General features: G+C 35.0%; 1 protein-coding gene across 1 annotated transcript in view; it reads right to left on the bottom strand.

Annotated features, from left to right (window-relative positions):
* Positions 1–22,882, bottom strand: part of Mdfic (MyoD family inhibitor domain containing) — a 76,904-nt gene that overhangs the window by 13,021 nt on the left and 41,001 nt on the right. Inside the window, 1 exon segment of the mRNA XM_048337620.1 lies at positions 15,710–15,988. Within this exon segment, the coding sequence (XP_048193577.1) occupies positions 15,710–15,988 (279 nt within the window).

Here is a 22,882-nt window from a genome sequence, read left to right as displayed (position 1 = left end):
TGGATATGTTAAATCTTCAGATACTCACAGATGTTCAGTACAGAGCTGGAGCTTGCCTAGAGTTTGGAAAGCCAGGAGATCTGGCCCAGGGAGGGAGAGGTTGCTGCATTTGTCACAACACTATGCAGATGCCCAGGGAGACAGTGCAGGAAGGAGAGGCCATGAACGTGAATGCTAGCATTAAGGAGGAAGAGCTGACAGGAGATGAAGAGTTAAAGGAACAGGAATTGGGAAAGGGAAGCACCAGGGAAAGAAAGAGAAAAAAAGTATTTCAAAGGGGTTTCTTTCAGGTATTCTGGTCAGAGCAATTTCAATGATGTGGTATGAGTAAAAGTGAATAGCCAAGGGATGAGGAGTGAGTGAAAAGGGATGAAGCAGGGACCTGAAAAGGATGGTGTGCTTTCAAGAAATCAGTCAAAGGAACAAGAAACCCAGAGAAAAACTATGCGCAACCCAGAAAGACATACATACCTACATGCACATTCACATACTCTCTCATACACATACACATTTAGGCAGGAGAGAGATATACATGTTCACAGGAAGAGAGTGTGATCAGAATAGAGATGGGGTTTCTCAGTGGAGTGAGTGGATGAGGGCCATTCAGTTAACAGGAAGTGTGCTGCCACAGGAAGACAGGCATTTCCTCCTTCTAAATGGAGGTGACAACAAGCTCAGATTTTTATAGCACAAGGTAGAGAGATCCTGAGGAGACACTGGTGGCCTCCTGTGACCCTGGAGAGTGGAGCAAAGTTGCTTTCTTTAAGAAGCACCTTATTAAGAAGCTTAAGAGCAGCAGTATACAACAATCATTGTAGAAACGAGTCTGTAGGTCGGCTTCCCTTTGAATTCATAGGACTTAGAAAACTCAATACCACAGAGTAAGTGTGCAAAAACCATGTGTTGGATGAATCTTAGACACAGGAAGTTTTACTGAAGGATTGTGAGAACCCTGTTGGGACCTGCAACTTTATGTGTGTAGTGAAAGCATTTCTTTAAACACATCATTCCCTAGTATAGACAATCCATGTTGTAAAGACAACATATATTTCTGGTTCTGAAAGCAGGCACACTTGGGTTAGGAGTTTTACTAAGAGATCCAGATCTGGATAAGAATGTGTATAAGTATTATAGGTCTTATACATACACACACTCAATTTTAAAAAGATAATGATGATGAAAATATGTAGATATGGATGATTCATATGGTAGATAGATGGACGATAGGTAGAATTACAGGAAATATGCATATTCTTTCTTTTGGTATTTCTAAAAGTGTATTTATTCGAAGCAACAGAAAAAATAATCAGTAATATGGGATTAAAATTTTAGAAAAAGTCTTTCTATTCTCTAGCACACTGGCTAGTTGACACAGTTCATTTGTATGGCCTAGTGTGAAGATAGCTTCTGGTTTTCATTGGACTCTGGTCTTCCTTCCCTCCATAGAGCACATTTCCTAGGAAGTATCTACCATTTCTCTCAAATGGTGTATTCCAAAACATCTACACTTCCATTATGCCAAAATGCAATTTCTCTATCACTCACTGAGTATAATTATTAGGAAAAAATAAGCTTCTAGTGCCAACTTTAAGTTAGCTTATTCTTTGGGAATACTATTACCTACAAGCCCCAATCTCTCTAGTGTGATTTCCTATGAGAAAAAATTAAGGCAGGTTTCATGTTTCTTGGAAACTAGTGTACTAGCCCATTTTTTTTCTCTTTTCTTTCAATTATCTTCACATATTCCCCTCCAATGCTCAGATTCCTCACTCTTCTAAGGGGCAACTACTATTTATTTGTAGGAGTATTTTTCTTCTTCAAAATAAGGAACAGGATTAATTTCCCTGAACAAACTAATTCATAAATACTCTATTTTATTCTTTTAATTGCCTCTTATAGCCTCTTCAGAGGATGCCTACCACCTTTCTTCCATCTTCCCTTGGGTCAAGTATAGGAAGGGGAGGAAGCAAGTACAAATTGCTAGGGCCTGGTGCTGGCATGAGGTCTCAGGCCTTTTAAGTTGGATACCAATTCAAATCCCATGGGAAGATTGCCCAGACAGCCCCAGGAGGAGGTTGGAAGGAGGGGTGAGTGTCACCACATTGTTGACTTCCAAAGGTTTCTTCTATTTTCTCTTGTATTTATTTATGGAGAGTTAAATAAAGATAACCAGAATTGTGTCATACAAAAACCACAGCCCATTTTTTACCTTCTTCTGTATCTTGGCACTGTTGACTATGTAATGATAAAAATATGGTTTACAACTTTTTAAAAAGTTGCTTAGGAATTTACTATTTAGGATAGATTTTTAGGATGAAGTCCTTTATTATTACTTCAATTTAATGTGAACCAAATATAAGAAATAAAAGGAGAGAATAACCTACATTTTCTGCACTGTGGAAATCGCACAGAAATGAAAACTTAAAAAAAACACTGTGCTGTAAATAACTTTATTTTTCACTATAAAGAATGCTTAGGATATAAATGGGCTAGGAGAGGGGTTGCTGGATTTTTTGTGTGTGTGTGTTATAGAAGTATATTAACATCTATAAAATAAAATACTAGGTTTCTAAAGATAATTATGTCTAAGGAATTTTAATATTAAAATCAAAGAAGAATAAGTATGTACTTCTTTATAACTATACTAACAAAAAGGTAACTACTGTTTAACATAAACAATATTTTATGACCTTTTACAACTATAATATGATATAAAAATATTAGGGACCAAGTCACAGGCTTTAACGCTGCTTTAAAAAATGTTAGTGGCTCGCAACATCTGTAATCTGAGTTACTCAGGAGGATGAGATTGGAGGATTATGGATTGAAGCTAGCCCTAGCAGGAAAGTTCATAGGACTCATACCTCCAATTAATCACAGAAACAGCCGGAAGTGAAGCTGTGACTCAAGGTAGGGTGTTAGTCTTCAGCAAAAGGGAGCTCAGGGACAGCCCCCAGTACCAGAGTTAAAGCCTCAGGACTGGCAAATACATAAATAAGTACATTTTACCTAATTAATAATTGAGAAAAATAGTAATTTAATTTTAAGTCTAGAGGTTAATAAATTCAAGTTGATTGTTTTTTCTCATCCACATGACACATTTCCTTCTAAACAAGGCTTAGGATCCCTGCTCAGTTTTGTGGTATATTCAACTTAAATTTCTTCCCTGGTCCTCTCCCTCCTACTTCCCTTCCTTTCTTCCCCCCCTCCTTTTTCCCATTGTACCTATATATGTATATATGAGATATATATGTATATATGTATGTACATATATGTATATGAATCTCATTTATAAACATATAAGATATTCTTTGCATATATTACCTTGCTACCATGAGCTTCCCTCTATCCTACTCCCACATTCTATGAATTACAAATCTTACATATACATGTACATATATGTATATATATAAATTATAAAAGCTCACAACTATAAGAATTCACATAATATGTAAATAACATTATAGTGAGTGAAAACATTTATAAGAAATTACTATTTCTGTGTGTGAGGCAAACAAAGCAACTGGAAATACAGGTTTAAATAAACTATAGCTAAATAATCAAATTTCATCTTGAAAAAAAGTACTGCTGGAAATCTTGATTTATTAGATGTAAGTTTTTAAAGCTATGTGTACCTATCCTCACAAACAAAAGATCTAAGAACAAATACATGTTAGAATACTTTCACTAAAAATGTCATCATGCACCATTCTGATTCCCATGGATTCTAAATTTTAACTAGACAAAATGATGCAAAAATTTCATCTGAAACAAATAAATAGAAGGGAAATAGAGAAAGTAAGAATTTAAAAAGGGATGAAGGAAAATGAGTGAGAAAGGTACGACAGAGACACACAAAGTATTATGGAGTAGCAATACAAACCAGACTACTCAGACTCAATTTGGCAGCACAAATCTCTTGAGATGGACACGCCTCTTCCTCAAGCACAGAGCAAACATTCTGTTCCACATGATGGCATGTTCTGCTTCCTGCCCCTTTGGAATCTTCTTTAAAAAGTTCATGCTTACAGTTCATTGAACTTGGAGTTAATCAAACTCCTAATATTAAAAATTTTAAATCCTAAACAGTATAAGGTCTATAAAGCCAAGAAATCAATAGATATTTTGAGAATATAGAGATGAGGGAACACATTAAAAGAGGAATTGAAACAAATGGGGTAATAAAATACTGTGGTTAAAAAAAAAAAAACAGGAAACTTATGAGGTCACCAAATATAATAATAAAGAATGAAGAATTACATTATCACAATGAAAAGTTCCAGTTAGACAAAGGAATATGAATATAATCCAACAAGGTTTACAATTTTAATTGTCTTCTTTCTGAAAGACTGTCTAGAGGCAGATACACTGTTTTTGGACATGAATTCAAGTGTGGATTGCATGTGTCTTCTTCATTATTAATTATTATTATTATTATTATTATTATTACATTTCTACTGGTACTGGGGCTTAAATTTAGGGCATTCATCAAGCTCTAGCACAGCTTTTTCCCTCAAGGGTAGTACTCTACTACTCGAGCCACACCTCCATTTCTGGCTTTTCACTGGTTCCTTGGACTTAAGGAGTCTTGAGGATTTGTCTGCCCAGTCTGATTTTAAACCTCAATAATCAGATCTCAGCCTTCTGAGTAGCTAGAATACAAGAATGAGCTACTGGCATCTGGCACATACATCTACTACTCTCCAGTTCAACAGTTGATTGAAAGATACTAACTGTTGAATCCACAAAAATGGAATTCACTTTTTAATGCTTTAGCTAATGAGGCATATTGGATACAAGTAAACATAAAATCTAAAGAAAATGTTTTTCTTCATCATGAACATGAGACAAGTTTTACTGTAGGCAGTACTCTCAAATTTCTAGTGATACAATTTGCATTCATAGCTGGAGTGTAACCCAGCAGTAGAGTACTTTTCTAACATGTATTAGCTCCTGGATAAGATGTTTAGCACCATGCAAAAAGAAAAAAAAAAGCAAAACAAAAAACCCCAAAACCTTTATTCAATAAACCATACTCTGATACTATTTTTTTCTAAGTATATTTTTCATCACTTCAAGTCACTCATTAGTCATCACTTGGTGTTTGTCAGAAGATTCAAAATATCCTGTACATCCTGTGTCTTTTCCCAAGAACTTCCTTCTTTGAATTGCAGTATTATATGGTGTCTTATGATCCTTAGAAAATGTATCCTGACATAGTTCTAAGATGAATGAAAACGTTTAACACATTTAAATTCATTCCAAATGAAGTTCTAAGCAGAAAGGTATCCCAAGTTATAAAGCTATGATGAAAAATCCTAGCCGTCATCTGAAAGATTTCCAGTTAAGTACATAAGAAGTAGTTTATGTATGTAAGCTAGTACAAGACAAAGGCATTGTAAAAACTAAAATAAAATAATGTTATCAGAACATGGCTGCTTTCTTATAATATAAAATCTGAGGGAGATGGTAAGACACACACACACACACACACACACACACAGTATACCAATACACTACACTAAAATGAATTTTATCACTTCTCACCTACCTAACATCATCTTCCCTTTACTAGTTCATTACCATCATCATCATTCTGTTAATTAATTCCATATCTAAAACATTATCCTATTTTTTTCCTGTGAGTCCTTTCACTATGCCCCTTAAAGAAATTCCTTGAATGGGGTGCCTTAGATATGTAATCTTCAATTTTTTTTCATCATTCAGCCTAGAGCATACTTGCATCAGATCCTGTATCTTATCAGGCTCCTCAGCAGTACCACATACTTGACCACTCCCTCCATTTGAAGACACTTTTCTTCCAGTTCTCTAATTTGGCCCTCTAGGTTCCTTTTTGATCACTGCATACTTCCCCTAATTCTTCTTCATTTGCTAATTTCTACATAATAAAGTGGCTCAGCTCTTGGAATACTCTGCATTTGACCTATTTTCTGGAAAGCAGTTCTTAACCCTGCACTCACAAAAGAATTACATAGGGGCACTTCCAAAGGATGCTGATTCCTGGATACACTCTGTTCCAGATGAATGATAACTTCACAGCAACACTTTCCTTCTACCTCCATGGTGCCCTGAAGCTATTACTTCAAGTACCCAGATGCCTGGGTGGAGAACCCCAGAAAAAGAGTCCCAAGTTACCATATATTATTTAGTCAGATAACTTCCAAAATGTATCCAGGCAGTAGACCTTTCCTCTCAACTACAGTTTCTCCTACCCTAACAGATATACCATACCTTCATTTACATAAAATCCAACCTGTTTGAAACCAAACCTAATCTTCTTCCCCACTCTACTCACGCTCCTTTCACCCCACTTATCTTACTTAATGAAAATACAGGGAGTCATTCTTTTTTCTTTTTATCTTCTCAGTGTGGGGCTTGAAATCAAGGCCTGAATCTTCCATTCAAAGCTAGTATTCTACCACTTTGAGCTACAGTGTCAGTGCCGACAAATTCTGGTTTTCTGGTGGTTAATTGAAAGTAAGAGTCTCACAACTTTCCTGCCAGGTATGGCTTCAAATTGTGATCCTCAGATCTCAGTCTCCTGAGTAGCAAGGATTACAGGAATGAGCTTCCAGCACTTGGTGCTTGGCATTGGGAGTCATTCTTAATCTCTCTTTCTGTCTCACTGAAATCCTATTTTTCAGAAAAACTTGTTCTATCTTCAGTATCCACCCATATGCAACAATATCTCATCACCTCCACTACTGCTGTCTTGATCCAACTCCATCATTTCCCATCTGAATCATTTCAATGATATCTATGTATCTATGTTTAGTAGAACTAAGATGCTTGTTTTGGCTGAATTTGTTCTTATATGTTTTTATATAGATACATTCCTGTATCAGTAATGCTTCAGGGGGGGAAAGGAGGCTTCTGCCTGGCCTTTGGGTACTGAGTTTATGATATATCAAGACAAAGAGCAAAACATGTTTACTGGTATAGCAAAGCCAAGGGAAGATAAAAGACTCGATGAAATCTAATAACAGGTACAACGAGTGCTCTAACATTATGGTTGAGTAGTAGCTCAGATTCACCTTGGGAAAAGTGCTCCTTTTTGTTATACCACCTGGAACATTCTGCCATTCTTATTATTCTTTTTATCAACTGTGCCTAGTTACTACAAGGTTGGTTCACTAAACATTAATCATTGATGTCTGGATTTTCTTATAATCAAAGGATGGACTTTGCCACATGCTCCTTTCAAAACATGTGTTCATTTTTGAGATACACACATATTTGTGCCCAAAGAAGTCATTTTCACAGAGTAAGTATCTTTTTAAAAGACTCCCTTGTTTAGTCCCAGAGCATGCTAATCAGCTAGGCATGCAGGCAAGGTCAGAAGAACAGAGCAATTCTACTCTTTTCCTTTTTATTAAATGTATTAAATCATGAGAGAGTATAACACTTGAAAAAAAATAGTGTTTATGTGAGTTTAATCAAGCTATACATTAACACAGTGTTTGTCTCTAAATTCCTGGCTACTGTTTTTCATCTCTTGTCTTCCCTCAACCATCCTGTCTTTTCTATCATCTACTCTCTGTACAAAAGACAAGATTATGTTTTAAAATGATAAGTTAGATAATGTCATTTGCCAAATGCAGATTATAAGTTTTCTATCTTAAAAATTAAAATATTGGGCTGGGAATATGGCTTAGTGGTAGAGTGCTTGCCTAGCATGCACGAAACCTTGGGTTCGATTCCTCAGTACCACATAAACAGAAAAAAACTGGAAGAGGTGCTGTGGCACTAGCCTTGAACAGAAAGAAGCTCAGGGACAGTGCCCAGGCCCTGAATTCAAGCCCCAGGACTGGCAAAAAAAAAAAAATAATAATAATAATAAACTCTTACAATGGCTTATTAGGCCTTCTATTAGGTTTCATTTTCAGAAAAATTTGATTTTAGAATTCATTTGAAAATATACAGTCCTGTTAATTACTTCAAGTGTAACAGAAGTAGTAACAATATGTTGAAATATTGGTATCTTTCTTAAAAGAAAAAAACCTTAGTAGAAAAAAAATCTTTTATCAGATTCTCAAAGAACCTCACGAAACCAAAAATGATCAGAATCACTGTACATAGGACTATCACAATTAATCACACTTCTAGTTATTATAGGCTATGTTTTGACCTTTTCAAGTCTTCTAATATTAGTCAACCATACAGCATGTACAAAGCACAGCCATTGAGCTGAACAATTCCTCAAGTACTTACTCATTTCTCTTAAATAATGTGGGTGCATTCACTTAGCTAGCTCTGTATATCACGCTCAAGAACTAAATTCTAAAGAAACTGGACTCGATTGTCAAAAAACCAGGACTCACAATTGTCTTTTTGTATCTCCAAACTTTTCCTTTCTCCTAGATCTTTTCCATTCAAATATAAACACCAAAAAAAATTTCCTATCTTGAAAAAAAATTATGAACCAAACAAAAGAAGCATTTTGGACCTATCTTTCTGCCATAGAGTTCATGCTAGTCAACAATATGTATACTCACATTTGATAACAAACACCTCTCTAGCTTCTCTAGAAAAAAAAAGTCCCTAAAAAATATCATTGAATAATATCCACAGAATTATTGTTTGACTCCACAGAACTATTTCAGAACTCATCTTACATTCTGGTCAACAATATCTGTGGATTTTGGTATAGTCTTCTTCCATTTCTTAACATCTTCCTTCCCTGGCCTTCCTGGCACCAGTGTTTCCAATTTGTTTCATCTTTCTTGCTGTTTTTCTCTCAGCCATATATTCTTCTCCTCTTCTAGGCATCTGACCTTTTCACTAGGGTACCTGGTCAGTCTGTCCTTTGTCTGATTTACTTCCTATCTGATATCATCTCTGGAGAGGTCTGAACTTTCCATGGGCTTGTCTCCAGACATGCAAGTTGAGCCTCATTCACATCGCGCTAAACTGGCTGGCCTCCAGTCATCCCTGAGTCACTCAGTTCCTAGTCATTTGCCCTTTCTTCCTCTAAAATCTGCTTAAGAAAACTCCAGATCTATTGTTTCAAATAACTTTTCTTTAAGAACAAGTTATCAATATGTATGCTTGGTCCAAAACCTTTTCTCAAAACGCAACAATGTTATTCCAAAAGCATTGTGGATCTCTTCTCTGTAATTGTGTATTATGATTTCAAATTGACAGGCTGTTAAAACAAATCTTAATGATTACCTGCCAGCTACAAATTTAGCCATTTCTCCTGGCATTCTAATTTAGAGTCATGTTCCCAACTAACTGAACTAGAAAATTAAAGATAGTCCTGTTTAGAATGCTTATCTACCTATTATTCTAGTTCTACCTAGAATCAGTCCTGGACCACGACTTCTCATTTAGTCCTAAAGACAAGACAACCTTTAGTTTCCACTGCTCATGGAAGAACCCATTGGCCTGAACACAAACCTTCCATTCTAGCCACTGTGCCTACATCACGGTGTTTGATCTGATAAAACAAAACTAAACCACCACAACAAAAAACCCCTTCAGTTTTCTATTAGCAAAAGGCAATAAAAACCTAGGTGTGTTATAGGGTCACACATTTCCCCAATTCTTTCCATTTCACTTGTTTCTGAATAGTCTCTACACCCAAGATCCCCACCCTCTAAAGCTTCCTGGCCAATTTATCTGTTTCTTGTTTTATTTCTTCCCCACCCATCTCCTAAGTGAATGCTAAGTTACTTTAAATTATTACATCTGGGTCCTGAAACAACCTGGCTACAAAAATCACAAGCCAAAATTTCAGGAGTTGGGGTATCCACATAGTGATAGCTTCTATCTCTTCTTTAAAGTGCACAAAAAGAGGTCAGTTACTATAAATGAAGAATTCTGAGTTTTGCGGTATATTTTGAATGTCTCTATATATCATGGTTAAATTATACGTATATATACATATATATGTGCCTCTTAATCTAATAGATGGTTATCAGAGTACAAATTATGAAGCTAATTTATTTTCCTAAGGTACTCACATTTTTTTTTTTTTTTTTTGCTAGTCCTGGGGCTTGGACTCAGGGCCTGAGCACTGTCCCTGGCTTCTTTTTGCTCAAGGCTAGCTAGCACTCTGCCAACTTAAGCCACAGCACCACCAGGAACCAAACTTCCTTTTCTATATATGTGGTGCTGAAGAATCAAACCCAGGGCTTCATGTATATGAGGCAAGCACTCTTGCTTGCCACTAGGCCATATTCCCAACCCCAGTACTCACTTTTGGCCCTGCAGAAATACCTACTACTTGTAAATACTTCTGATAATGCTTCATATTTCAGATAACTGTAACTTTTATGTGCAGAATGCTTTATCTTTAATCTCCTTCGCTCATGTCAATTTCTTTACATACATACACGAGCATGCACACACACACACACACACACACATTTCTACATTCACATAATTTGTTGTGTTTCCGTTCTTCCATTTTATTTTTCTGGCTAAGAAGCAAAACTTATTGAAATCCTATTCTCCAAAGACTGGCAGATATTGCATAAGGCACAGTTTTAATTCTTTCTCTCACACAATTATTCTGACATAGACTTAAAGGCACTGTGCCTAAAGAAACAGAACAGAACATAACAAAACAAACATTATCTAGGCAATTAAATATTTTGAGAACTGCAGTGACAGATTTTTGCCAAAGTCTGGAAGCTCCGATTATAACACTGTGGTCATAATCATGATGTCCTGTCATTATCCTTCCACTAAAATACTGCTACTTCTATAGTTACAGGCAAAATAGGGGCTTTATCATGGGGGGAAAAAAACCCACGATATTTTAACAATAGTATTGAGATGAATAAGAAATACAAAATTTGCTGTTCATAGTAATTTTTCATAAAGCTTCTTCAGTCATGAATTTCTTACTGTATCCTCAAATCTCTAACCTGTCTCCATCTACTTTATCTCTCAGGTCCTCATCTAGGCATTGCCTTATCCAGCAACCAAACTTCCTTGACCCCCTCCTGAAGAATGATAATCATAACAGCAGTTAAAAACTAACTGAATACTTCACCTGAGGGCCAACCTGAGTACCAATCACTATGCAATATCAACTCTTTTTCCTAATAATCCTAAGTAAAGGGGGATAATAAAATGCCCATTTTAGATAAGACATTGAGATATAAAAAGGTTAAGAGACCTGCCAAAGGTATTATCATCATCATCATCAGTTAGTAATGCCAACATGCAAAATCATTTTGACTCTTCCAAAAGTCTTGTTCTAATCACTGGACCACTCTGCTGCTAAAGATGAGCAGACCCTAGTGACCCAATGTCCTTCTCCAGGACTTAGGTTCACTGATGTGTTAAAACTAGATGTGTCCTTTTCTTTATATATTAAATGCAGAAGATCAAATATGGAGTAAGTATAAGAAATGAATTATCAAATATTCTTGAAAAGTAGAAAATCTCATTAAGCATATTTTTGTTAAAGTCTATTTTTTACAAAATATTTTAGCTATATATGATATGGTTATAACTGATACATTTAAAACACATTAGGAGTTACCATTCCTAAGATAAGAAAAGTGTCTTAGAGTGTAATGAAAACCCTTGGCAATTTGAATATTATATGATACTAAATTATACTATAATTATTTCAAAGGTCAAGAATCTTACAGATTTAGTTTTAAAACTCTCCACCTGGGTGATGAAATCAGATATTTTAAGTATGTATGAAAATATTTAATTATACAAAACAAGTAAAAATCTACTAATTTAATAAGCTTTAAGTGAAATGTTCAATATTTTCCCATGAGTACGGTTTTTTTTTTTCCCTTTTCTGTGAAAAAGGAACTCTTTAAAAGAACCTTTTTGGAGTGAATATGAGCATTTTATTTTTCAGTATTATTTTTATTTTTCAGTGTTAACTTCAAGGAAAGGCAAGATAAAGTGGTTTTGAATAAAGCACTGTATCACTTGCTAACTCATGGGTCATTCTATGGAAAAATTATGCTAGGTACCACTGACAATTTCTCAACAGAAGACAGGCTCAGACCCACTTAAGCATTTTCAAGAATTCACAACCTAATGGGAAGAAAACCAAAGATAGAGCATGAGTTTGAGAGTTTAAAATTTCCAGAGGAAGAAAGCCTTTGACCCTTAATAAAACACATAGAATCCTAGTTAGGTCCATGGGCTGTAAAACCAGACTATCTGCCTCTGAATCTCTACTTTTCCTTGTACCTGTTGCTTTGGGTGGCTTCACTGAACCCCTCTGGGCCTCCATTTCCTCCTTTATAATTATGCAAAGTATTGTTTGCATAATGAAGTAAGTCCACTTGAGTGAAGCAAGTGGAATACATTCTGTTATGTAGAAAAGCACGCTAACTACACAAATGAACCCAGCATTGAAAAGGTTGCTCTTGGGTCATTCACAGGACAAGTCATATTAAAATAGCTGACTAATGCATACAGCTCATTTACGCAGTTGGCACAATCCTTACCTGTATACAAACAATGGGGTTGTACTAACACTGTCTGCCACACCTGTTCAACACAGGCCTGGAGTGCTATTAATAAATCACTACCAAATACTGGAATACTTAATCCATCATCAGAAGCACAAAGATGCCCTTCAAGTTGTCAATATTATTTATACAAACTGGAAAAACACAGTCACAAGGGCCATGTAAGCAAAATTAACACCTAGTAACAAACTGGTCATGGTTTGCTGCTTTTGAAGTTCTTAACTATTACTTTGTAATTTATTTGCTTATTTGCTGTAACAAGATCAAAAAAAGAAAAGGAAGACTCAAAGTGAAATAAAAAAATAAAAACAGAGACTCTAGCAAAAAAAAAATCCTCCATTGTTACTGCTTTTCAAAAGAGACAGAAAGAGAGAGAGAAGGCTGGGAATAAGGCCTAGTGGCAAGAGTGCTTGACTCATATACATGAAGCCCTGGGTTCGATTCCCCAGCATCACATATATAGAAAAAGCCAGAAGTGGCGCTGTGGTTCAAGTGGCAGAGTGGTAGCCTTAAGGCAAAGAGAAGCCTGGCACAGTGCTCAGGCCCTGAGTCCAAGGCCCAGGACTGGCAAAAAAAAAAAACAAAAAAAGAGAGAGAGAGAGAGAGAGACAGACAGAGAAACATTTCTATACATTTTTATTCAAGCAACAAATCAAGACCAGTCTGGTACTGTTAACTTCACTTAAACGATTTCTGCCATTCCTCCTGTTCTGCTCAAAATATTTTGGATCTCTGATCTCTGAAACAAGGGATCCAATATTCTGCACAGCAAGAGGCCTGGTCTGAGAGGAAAAAAGCATTGCTAAAAAAAGAGAATCACAAAATATCCAGGCCAAAAGTAACTTTAAAAATCATTTAAGTAACCATTTATATTATAGAAAAATTAGTCATTATAGAAAAACTAAGAGAAACCACACATTCCCTCTAGTTGGTAATGTTTTTCCTTTTAGTTTCCCATGTCCATATATTTGCTTATTTGGCATAGAATATTACCAGAGAATAAATGTAACTGTAAAACAAAATCTGGAGGAATACAAGCTTAAACAATGTCAATAGTCATTAGAGATAACTAACTTTGTGAAAGTATGAAATAGGACAACAGAATTTTAATCTGACTTTAGTAATCATAACAGAAACCTTCATTTATGTAAAAGTGGAGATAACTATAAGAGTTTTTCCAATTTATTTAGATATTTTCATTTGTATTTTAAATTCCTCATGCTCTCAACTTAATGTGAAATGTTATTTTGTGATAAGAGTGGTTTACAAGGGACTCTACTTATCCAGCTCTCTGTGATCAGACAGATAGAGGTGGGGGGGGAAGAGGAGAGGAAGAAAACAGGAGAAGGAGAATAAGGGGCTACAAGAGGAGAGGGAAAGAAAAAAGAATATAGTTACATTTCATTTCTACACTGTTGATTAGCCTCCTCCTTCAAATTACATATGAAGCGCCTTCTTATATTAGAAATAAATTCAGATATGATACTTTAAGCAAGCAATAATAAAAATTCCATAACCTCTTTCAAGTTGGACTAGTATGCAAATGTTACCAGTCTTAAACAATAAACTAAGTAAATATCAAATGCAAAATAAGAGGTTAGGAATAGAATAACTAAATTCAAATGTATAAAACAAGAAGATTTCAATTGCATTCAATTATTTCACCCAATCACCTAGAAGTGAAGATCCTCCAAAGAAAATTGCATTGGCTTCTGAGCTCCTTGGAGAGCCAGTTTAGTTAACAGCCTACCTACACTTCAGAGATGACCATGCAGCTTACATGTCAAACTCATTTTAAAATGTCAATCATGTCCTTTTCAATCTAATTAGTTTGGAAAGTAGTGTCACTGACCTGGAACTATGCAGACCATTTATTATCATATCTTTTGATCAACCTAACACTTTGCTTCAGTTGAGTTTAAGACACCTGTAGCCAAAATGTATTATCCTTTCTCCTGCTCATTACAGTTAACTCTCAGTACAATTTCCTATTTACAACTCAATTTAGCTCTATGAACAGACACGACCAAATTCACAGAGAGACCACACAGAATTTCTCTTATTTAATGTTTTAGGACAATTAAAGTAGAAAGGTAGAGAAAAAAATAAATATGTGTGTTTAGTATGCAAATGACTATAAATATATATGACACACACAGCAAATGCACAAAATATTCTGAATTTTAGATAACTAAAAGCAGAAAAGAGAAAGAATATAGGACTATCGGCATGCTGAGAGAAATTGAAGCTTTTATGGTAGGATTTTTCTTTTTAAAATGATGCAGTGAACTATATAAAAAGAGTCTATAAGCTGAGCACTAGTGGTAGCTCAGACCTATCATCCTAGATCCTCAGGAGATCTGAGGATTGTGGTTCAAAACCAGCCAGGGCAAAAAAGTCTATGAAATTCTTATCTCCAAGAAATTACTCAGAAAAAGCCAAAAGTGGTGCTGTGGCTCAAATGATAGAGCACTAACTAGCCTTGAGCCCAAGAAGCTTAGGGACAATCTATAGGTTGTCATCACATCATTTGTTTTGTAATAAATATGTTTTCAGGTTCATAGTAATTAATCTTACTTAAATCTGGCCAAGGATAGTATGAGGTATAAAGGAATACTCCAGAGATTTGAAAGCATGGCCAAGTATCTCTAAGGGAAAAACAAGGTCCAGACTACAAGGACATAGGAATTGGCAGGGCAGGAGTGGTTTTGGGTGGAGTGATGGTGGAAAGATGATGGTTAGCAAGCAATGGAGATCATCGATTCCATTCTCTAGAAAGATCAGGAAAATTACTTATTCTTTTCTCTCACTCCAGTTTTACATATTAAAAATGTATTTATAAGACAAAAATCTAAGTAGGTGATCTTATCTCTTCCACATAAAACAGCATTTTGCATAAGGGACAGAAAAATACACATCCTTAGCCATGCCACCAAAATAGTAATATTCCTATCTTAAATGTGTTTTTTTTTTTTAAGTGTGGATGTTATATTTAAAGTAATGACTAGTCATTCTGGAAGATGAACATCTAAAAGCAGGGTGACTGCTGCCAAATCTTCCTTTTCTATCCTATACTTGGCTCTGGGCAAGTTGGGAAGCATTTTACCAATAAAATTCTTTTTCAGAAGGAAAAAGCAAGAATGTTCAATGATGTTTGCTTTATCAAATTATTACTAGTGGATATTATTTAACATCAGGTTAAACAAAATATGTGTATCCTTCACACTTACCTTCAGGTGAAGAGCCTGTCTTTTGGGAAAAGACAGCATTTACTTTACTCTTCTTACTGATATCATTGTTTACAGACAAGCTGGACTGGATTTTTCTGTGCATTTTTTGAGAAACAGGAGCTGAAAGTTTGTGATGATCTGTGGATGAATGTTTGGTCCCATGGTGAATTCCATTTCCATTACTCAGATTCACGTGGCCTCCGTTCTTTATCTTGCCTATTTCCTCCTCACTGGGCTCCTGAACTGAAGTCTGTGGTTGAGGCAGGCGCTGAGGTTGGGCTAAATATAAAAACAGGAAAATTGCATCTAAATAAGAATAGATCTGTATTATAAAATAATGAAAATACATTCAATAGCAGAGATGTGCTTTATTTGTGTCTCTAAGATTGGTGATAAAAAGACAAGACAGAGAGATAAAGAGCACAAATCTATAGGAAAATTAAAGTACACACCATTGTTATAATGAGAAGGATAAAAGGAGTCCAAATTAGTGGACTAGAATATAATAAGAGCATTGGAGAAATTTTAAGAAAGAAAGAATGAACAGACTTGACTTAATAGATATGTAATCTTATTACAAAATGGCCATCACTAAAGAAGGATGGAATTTGATTGGCCTAGACATGTAAAACCATGGGATAGTAGATTCCTAAATACATAGTTATGTGCATAGACATGTACATGTATATCTCACACAAACAATTCCAGATACATCAAATGCCTATGTGGAAGGTACAACTTTTTAAAAGTGCACATATATAATAAATATTAATCAGTTGTGTTGCCTTATGTCTCTCAATACATTCACAGATTTTGATAAGTACCTGCATCCCACAGCTAAAGTCCTTTGTAGCTTAGGGCAGGTTCTGTTATTCTGCCAAAGAAATGTTCACCTTGTTTTCCAAAAGAGCTTAGTACAAGATGTCTGCCACATTACAGAAGTGAATCCACTCAATAGATAAGTTATTTGTTGGCCTTGGCAATGGGGCCCAGCTTTGATGTCTACTTCCTGGCAACAAATGGCCTAATAAATGTGCCTAATAAAGTAGGATAGTATGAGCAAGTCCTACTAAATGGATGGGTGTGATCCTTGGTTGTGGGACTCCAGAAACCTCCACATGCTGCAAAGAAATTTTTCTACTTAAATTCACAAAAATAGGTCCTGGATTTACTAACTAAAAATCTTGATTCACACCTTCATCACTACCCAACTCCCACCAACAGAAAAACCTCTTTCTATCAGTTAAGTAAAGAGACTATTAAAATCAATATTTCCTCTGACAATGTAGATCATAAGCAAAACTTTCTACCAAAAAAAGACAACAAAAAATATTCACTGTGAAAAACTTAGTACTTTATCACTTCTTAGAATGTTAAAATCTAAAGCTGCTATTTTAGTATGTTTGTGATTATCAACAACTATCAATTGTAAATAATACATGACTTAAAAATTCATTGGCATTCTAAGTACTTCATGCAAAGCTATCTCACTTGTGCATGGTACTAACAAATGTTTAAAGGGGGGTAATTATCATCTGGGGACCAGCTAAGATTTGTAAGTAGCTTTGTTAAAAAGAGACAAACAGTAGTATTTGAGGTAGTCTTAAGCACACTATTTACTTCAGTTCTCATTCACCTACTCCACCATGATAAAATCATCTTCCCATATCAAAATATCCCATTCATGCGCATGCTTCAAGACAGAGAACAGATTCCTTTTTGTTGTTTAACAAACAAAAGTACACATCCATAGAAGCCTGCTAGCATTAATACCTGATTTATAAAATTAATCCTCTTATAGTTTTTAAGTCCAAAGTAATAAACAAATGGGAATAATTATCTAAAAGGTGAATATTTGAGAATGCCCAAAGTAATGCTATAAAATGTATCAAAAACTCCTTTGTTTTCTAAATGCAGAGGAAAAAGAAACAAAAGATCACTTCCTTATCTAGCAGTTATATATACCTTTTCTTGATTTTTTATTGTTATTATAAAGGTTATGTACAGAGGGGCTATAGTTACATAATTCAGGCAAAGAGTATATTACTTTTTGTACAGTTTTATCCCTTCCCTCACTCTTTCCATATCCTTTTTCTGACCCAAAGCTTCAATCAAGGTATTTAAAAGAAGAGAACTATTTCTTATAGGTGTACAACATTTGATCTAGAGGTTAGTTACCTGCTAATCCTATAACTTCTTTTATCAAGTAGAATTGACACTCTAATGACTGCTATTGAAACTGGAGCTAGGTATGTATAGGTATGTAAAAGATGCCAAAAAAAAGGTTGGACCTACAGTGATGGTCTTTTCAGAACACTTCTAATAGTCTCTCCAAATAAATTCAATATTTTAGGGCCACAGCTTCTCTAACCAAATAATTCAAGGAATCTGAGAATTGGTTAAGTCTGAATGTCATTGACCAATGCTAGAAAGGCTTTCTTCGAGATCTAAAATGTCAATCCAAGATAAATTTAGAATTATTGTAAAATAGTTAAATCTCTCAATAAGTAAAATAAAAGTAACAAAAGACAAGTGTGTGCTGTCACAAAATTCTTACAATGACAGGTGTGACCTTTTCTACTATCAAAATTGACTTGTTGCAAATTACTGTGTGGTTAGAGTAGTAGTGTAACATGTAACATGGTCTTAATGATACATTTACATTTCAGTCTTCAAAATAATAGCTATTTCTATTGGCAGATAAATAATAGTACACTATATTTATTGTTTCTCTGTCACCTAATTACTTTTTACTATGTTTTTTATTATAGCTTAGCAAGTATGATCTCTTCTGTTGTTTTAACATAAAAAACAATTTTTAATTGAATGACTTTACCAGATCTGTTTAGTAACGTAATCAAAACAGAATAAGATGTAGAAAACTTTGTTATCTCAATAGATATCATATTTGACTTCGTTAATCATTTTCCTAATTTAATCTTATGCTAAAGTTATAACTAAAACTAACTAGAAAACATGATTTTATTTTCAAATAAAGAACCAAAATATCTGATGGATTAAACCACAACTACTTGGTTGGAAACAGACTTGTTTCCCTTTGTTGTATAGAAGTTGTGTATGGCTTTAAAAAAAAAAAAAAAGCACGCTAATATGGGAACAATACAATACTTCTTAAAACACAAGTGATGCCTAGGGACCTGAGCTATTCCTTTAATGATCCACTGCTCTCATTCAGCTGTCTTTCTTTTTTCAAATCTTTACATATGTGACAGCTCTCAAAAGTAGACCATAGACCATCTGGCATTTTCAGAGGTGTAACTTGTGCAAATTCAGCTCTATTGGGAGCACACTGCTATCTTCTGCCTGTGTTATAAAGGGACAATAGAATGTAGAACTTATGAGTTGTTTTGAATTATTCATTTTTTTGCCTGTATATTCAAGAAATTTTACAAACTCTGCATTTTGTACTACATAATCACATGCGTTAAAGGTACAAAGAAACTTTTTGACACCTCTTTTCTACAGAAAGCTGGCATTTTGTTTGATATGTGAACATTCAGCATCTGTTATATCACTCTAAACAGAATGGGTGCTTCTACAAAAGACCCCATTTTAAATTTGCTCTATACAAGCAAAAATGTATTCCTGATATTCAGTAACAAATGCAGTACAAATCAAAATTTCAAACATCAGTTAGGAGAGCACTCAGCATCTTCAGGCTGAATAGCATTGGTCATCTGCTTACCAAATGTGTAAAGATTAAAAAAAAAATCATTGTGCACACAATGCAGCATGACTGTAATTTTAATATCCACAGTGAACAGTTACAAATGTCTTAAGAAATACTGTGCTTCCTAGGTTCAAAGATTTTCAATCAGGAAAGAAACCAATAGAATTAGGTCTAGTGATTTTTCAATAATAATAACAATAAACTATGGAAGTAACTGAGTCAACCAGATGAACTTCTTTAGATAATCTTTTAGAAATAAGTAGATGATATTGTAGCTAGTAATTGTACTTGAAACTTCAGTCCTGGAGTAGCAATAGAAAGCAGTATTTTCCTACAGCATTTAATCTATTAGCATGTCAAATCATCTTTGGTCACTGGTCTCTTTACACAAGTCAGATCTAATAAAATTACAAAAGAATTCTAGTGCTGCTTAGTAAATTTAAGTTGTTAATATTCACAATAAATATAAAATCTAAATTCTTGGTTAAATCCTAAAGACTTTAATATTAAACATAGGCGATGGAGGAAAAAGCTAAATTAGCTTTTCCATGGACAGATACAATGGTTTTACCATTGTGGTGTTGCCTGATGGTTCCGGGGACACACACACACACACACACACACACACACACACACACACACACACACACCATTCAATATTAAATGTGGTATATATTAATATATGCATCTATAGAGATATTATTAAAAACAATGAAATGTAATACATATGATAAAACTATATTAGGTTTATTGCTCTATAATGGGAATCTAGATAAAGTCATTTAAAATGCATGTGATAATATTCCTGTTTTGGTTTCATCATCTGGACTCAGATTTCTCAATATAGTGACTGTGATAAAATATGCATTCTAATACACAATACCTAGAACCTGGCATTTTTCTATGTTGCTTTCCTTCATTCCCCTCCAAAGGTCTTCTGAAATTGGACATTTATTTCTTGTGTTTCTGGATGTTTTTCACACACTCCTATTTTCCAACTTCATTTTATTTAATGTACCTGTGGGAATATGTTTTTTGAATTCTGAAACTTAAAAAAAAACCTGTCCATTTAAGGATCTCTGTCAAAGACTCTATCAAAGATTATTACTCAAAGGATGAGAACTTCCAAAATGAAGGGCACTGTGTCATGATTAGATCACATCTTACAAAAGCTTAACATCCATTCCTATTATTGCAACTAAAACATTTGATGTCATTGGGAAGTTTACTATCCAAAATAAAAAGATAGAATAATAAGAGTTGCTTTGAAAGGTAATTGCTTTTTTTGGCTTCATCATATTTATAAAAATTACACAGTCATATTTAAATAAAATATGGAGCAGAAAACTGCTAACTTTCCCAATGAATTTGTGTTTCCCCATGTTCAAGGGGGATTTCATTTTCCAGCTCTCCTTTGCAGATAGGTTTTTGCCCTGTGTCTCTGTTGTTTCTGAAGGAGTAAGAGCAGAAATATTTCTGCCACTTCTGGGTGAGCCTTAGGACTTGGGTTTGCTCTCTCTATATTTTCCTTTAATTGTGGTTGGCAGCAACTAGCTTTGACCAACACTAAGGGAAAAATCTTACAGGATGTTGGAGAAACCAAAGAGAAGGGATCTGCATACATCAGAGACATGACATAAAATGTTCATCTCCCTCTATTACATACAGCACTAGATTTAATACTACTGAAGCCACAGAAAGAGGCTAGCACTCAATCTGTAGCACTAATAACTTTTCTCAAGGCCTATCAACCACTATTCACAGAGAATATAGGCATAATAAGATGCCAGATACCAATAAGCCAAATGACTCTGAGACACAAATTTAAAAGAAAGAAATATTGCATGATGGTTATATTAATAAACCATCTGTCAGTAGCAGTAGAAAGATGACTACCAAATATATATCCTATCCCCAGGCCTTAGAAAGCAAACCATCTTTAAGATGAAAAAGCTAAACTAGGCAATTATGGTGCATACTTGCAATCCTAGTCATTCAGGAGGCTGAAACATAGAGGAATATGGTTCAAAGTCAGCCCATACAGAAAGTCTATGACACTACATTTTTTGTCTTTTACCATCTATTGTGTTTAATTGTAGATTGACAGGCACATTCTAATTACTACAAATGAGGGAAAGCATGCAGCCTATGTTTTCTGAAGGGTCTGGCTTACTTCGCTCAATATAATTCTTTCCAGGTCTCTCCATTTTCTTATGAACGGAGTAATCTTTGTGATGGGAGCATAGAATTCCATAATGTATATATTCCACATTTTCTTGATCCATTCATCCATTGAGGGGCTTGTGGGTGAGGGGCATTTGGATTGTGTTTCTTGTACATAACTATTTTTAAAAGATCTGTTAGTTTATCTTCATGGGATAACACATACTCAAGTGTCACCTTTTAAGTAACATTTCAGAAGTATTTCATTTAAGTTAACTTTAGCTCGCAGAAACATTAATCAATGTATACTACAGTAAGTTTAGAATGGATATTAGTTAATGACAAATAAGAAAACATATGCCAAAATCCTCAAATATTTTCAACTTCAGATCCACAGGAAGGCTTTTCACACTGAATAGAGCATTCAAGAACCAGGAAGCATGAAAGAAGACCTTCCATTAGGAAGCAAGCAGCACTTTTAGGTTTCAACTTAAAAGACACATTGGCTTCTGGGCAGATGATGAATTAATATAGGTCTTAGAGCCAGCCCTGTTTTGGGGTTCTTTTTTGCCTTCTCTGTGTGATACAGTCTTTTGGAGTCAAAGATGCAAGTCAAAAAGCTTGATTCGAAGCATTCTGATCCAGGATCAAACCTGCATGAGGAGTAGCTCATGGAAATAAGAAGCTAGCTTCGGAAAGTAAAGAATGAGAAAGAGATAACTCTATCCTACTGCTCACCAATAGCAATCAATGTTGCATATTAGTGAAATAACTAGTTCATGTTCTAATTAGTTCCTGAAATGTAGACTATATGTATATCATTAAGGATAGAACTTCATGATACTCTACATAAACTTGCTCACTGATTGTTATACTACCTTGAAATCCAGCAATGTTTATAGCTATAAAATGCTAACTCCATTTTTTTCCAAAGCAGAGGCAAATAGAAAAAGCTGGCATCTTTACTGATAGATGTTTTAACTTGCATCCCACAGTCATTGCATACCACTACAAAAATAAATATGTTATTGTTAAAATCCAAAGAAGTACACCTCTCTCTATAAATAAAAGTCAAAAGGTCACTCAAGCCAGAGTACAAGCATTGCACTTATAGGAAATAAGGCCCCACTAGGAAGCTCTTTCCTCAAGACAGCCTTGATAGACACTGACAGGCGAAACTTTACAGAAAGTCCTGCAGTAACCACATCTGCTGACCACAGTACATAGGCCATAGGTCAGGGAAGAAACTAAGCCACCAATGCTTAGCTAGGATAGGCCTTCATCGTATCATCTTTCCTATCATCCACTCAAGAGAAGAC

This window comes from Perognathus longimembris, chromosome 2, assembly GCF_023159225.1.
Source record: "Perognathus longimembris pacificus isolate PPM17 chromosome 2, ASM2315922v1, whole genome shotgun sequence".
Classification (NCBI taxonomy): domain Eukaryota; kingdom Metazoa; phylum Chordata; class Mammalia; order Rodentia; family Heteromyidae; genus Perognathus; species Perognathus longimembris.
Note: the sequence above shows the minus strand (reverse complement) of the source record. Positions and strands in the feature narration are given on the sequence as shown.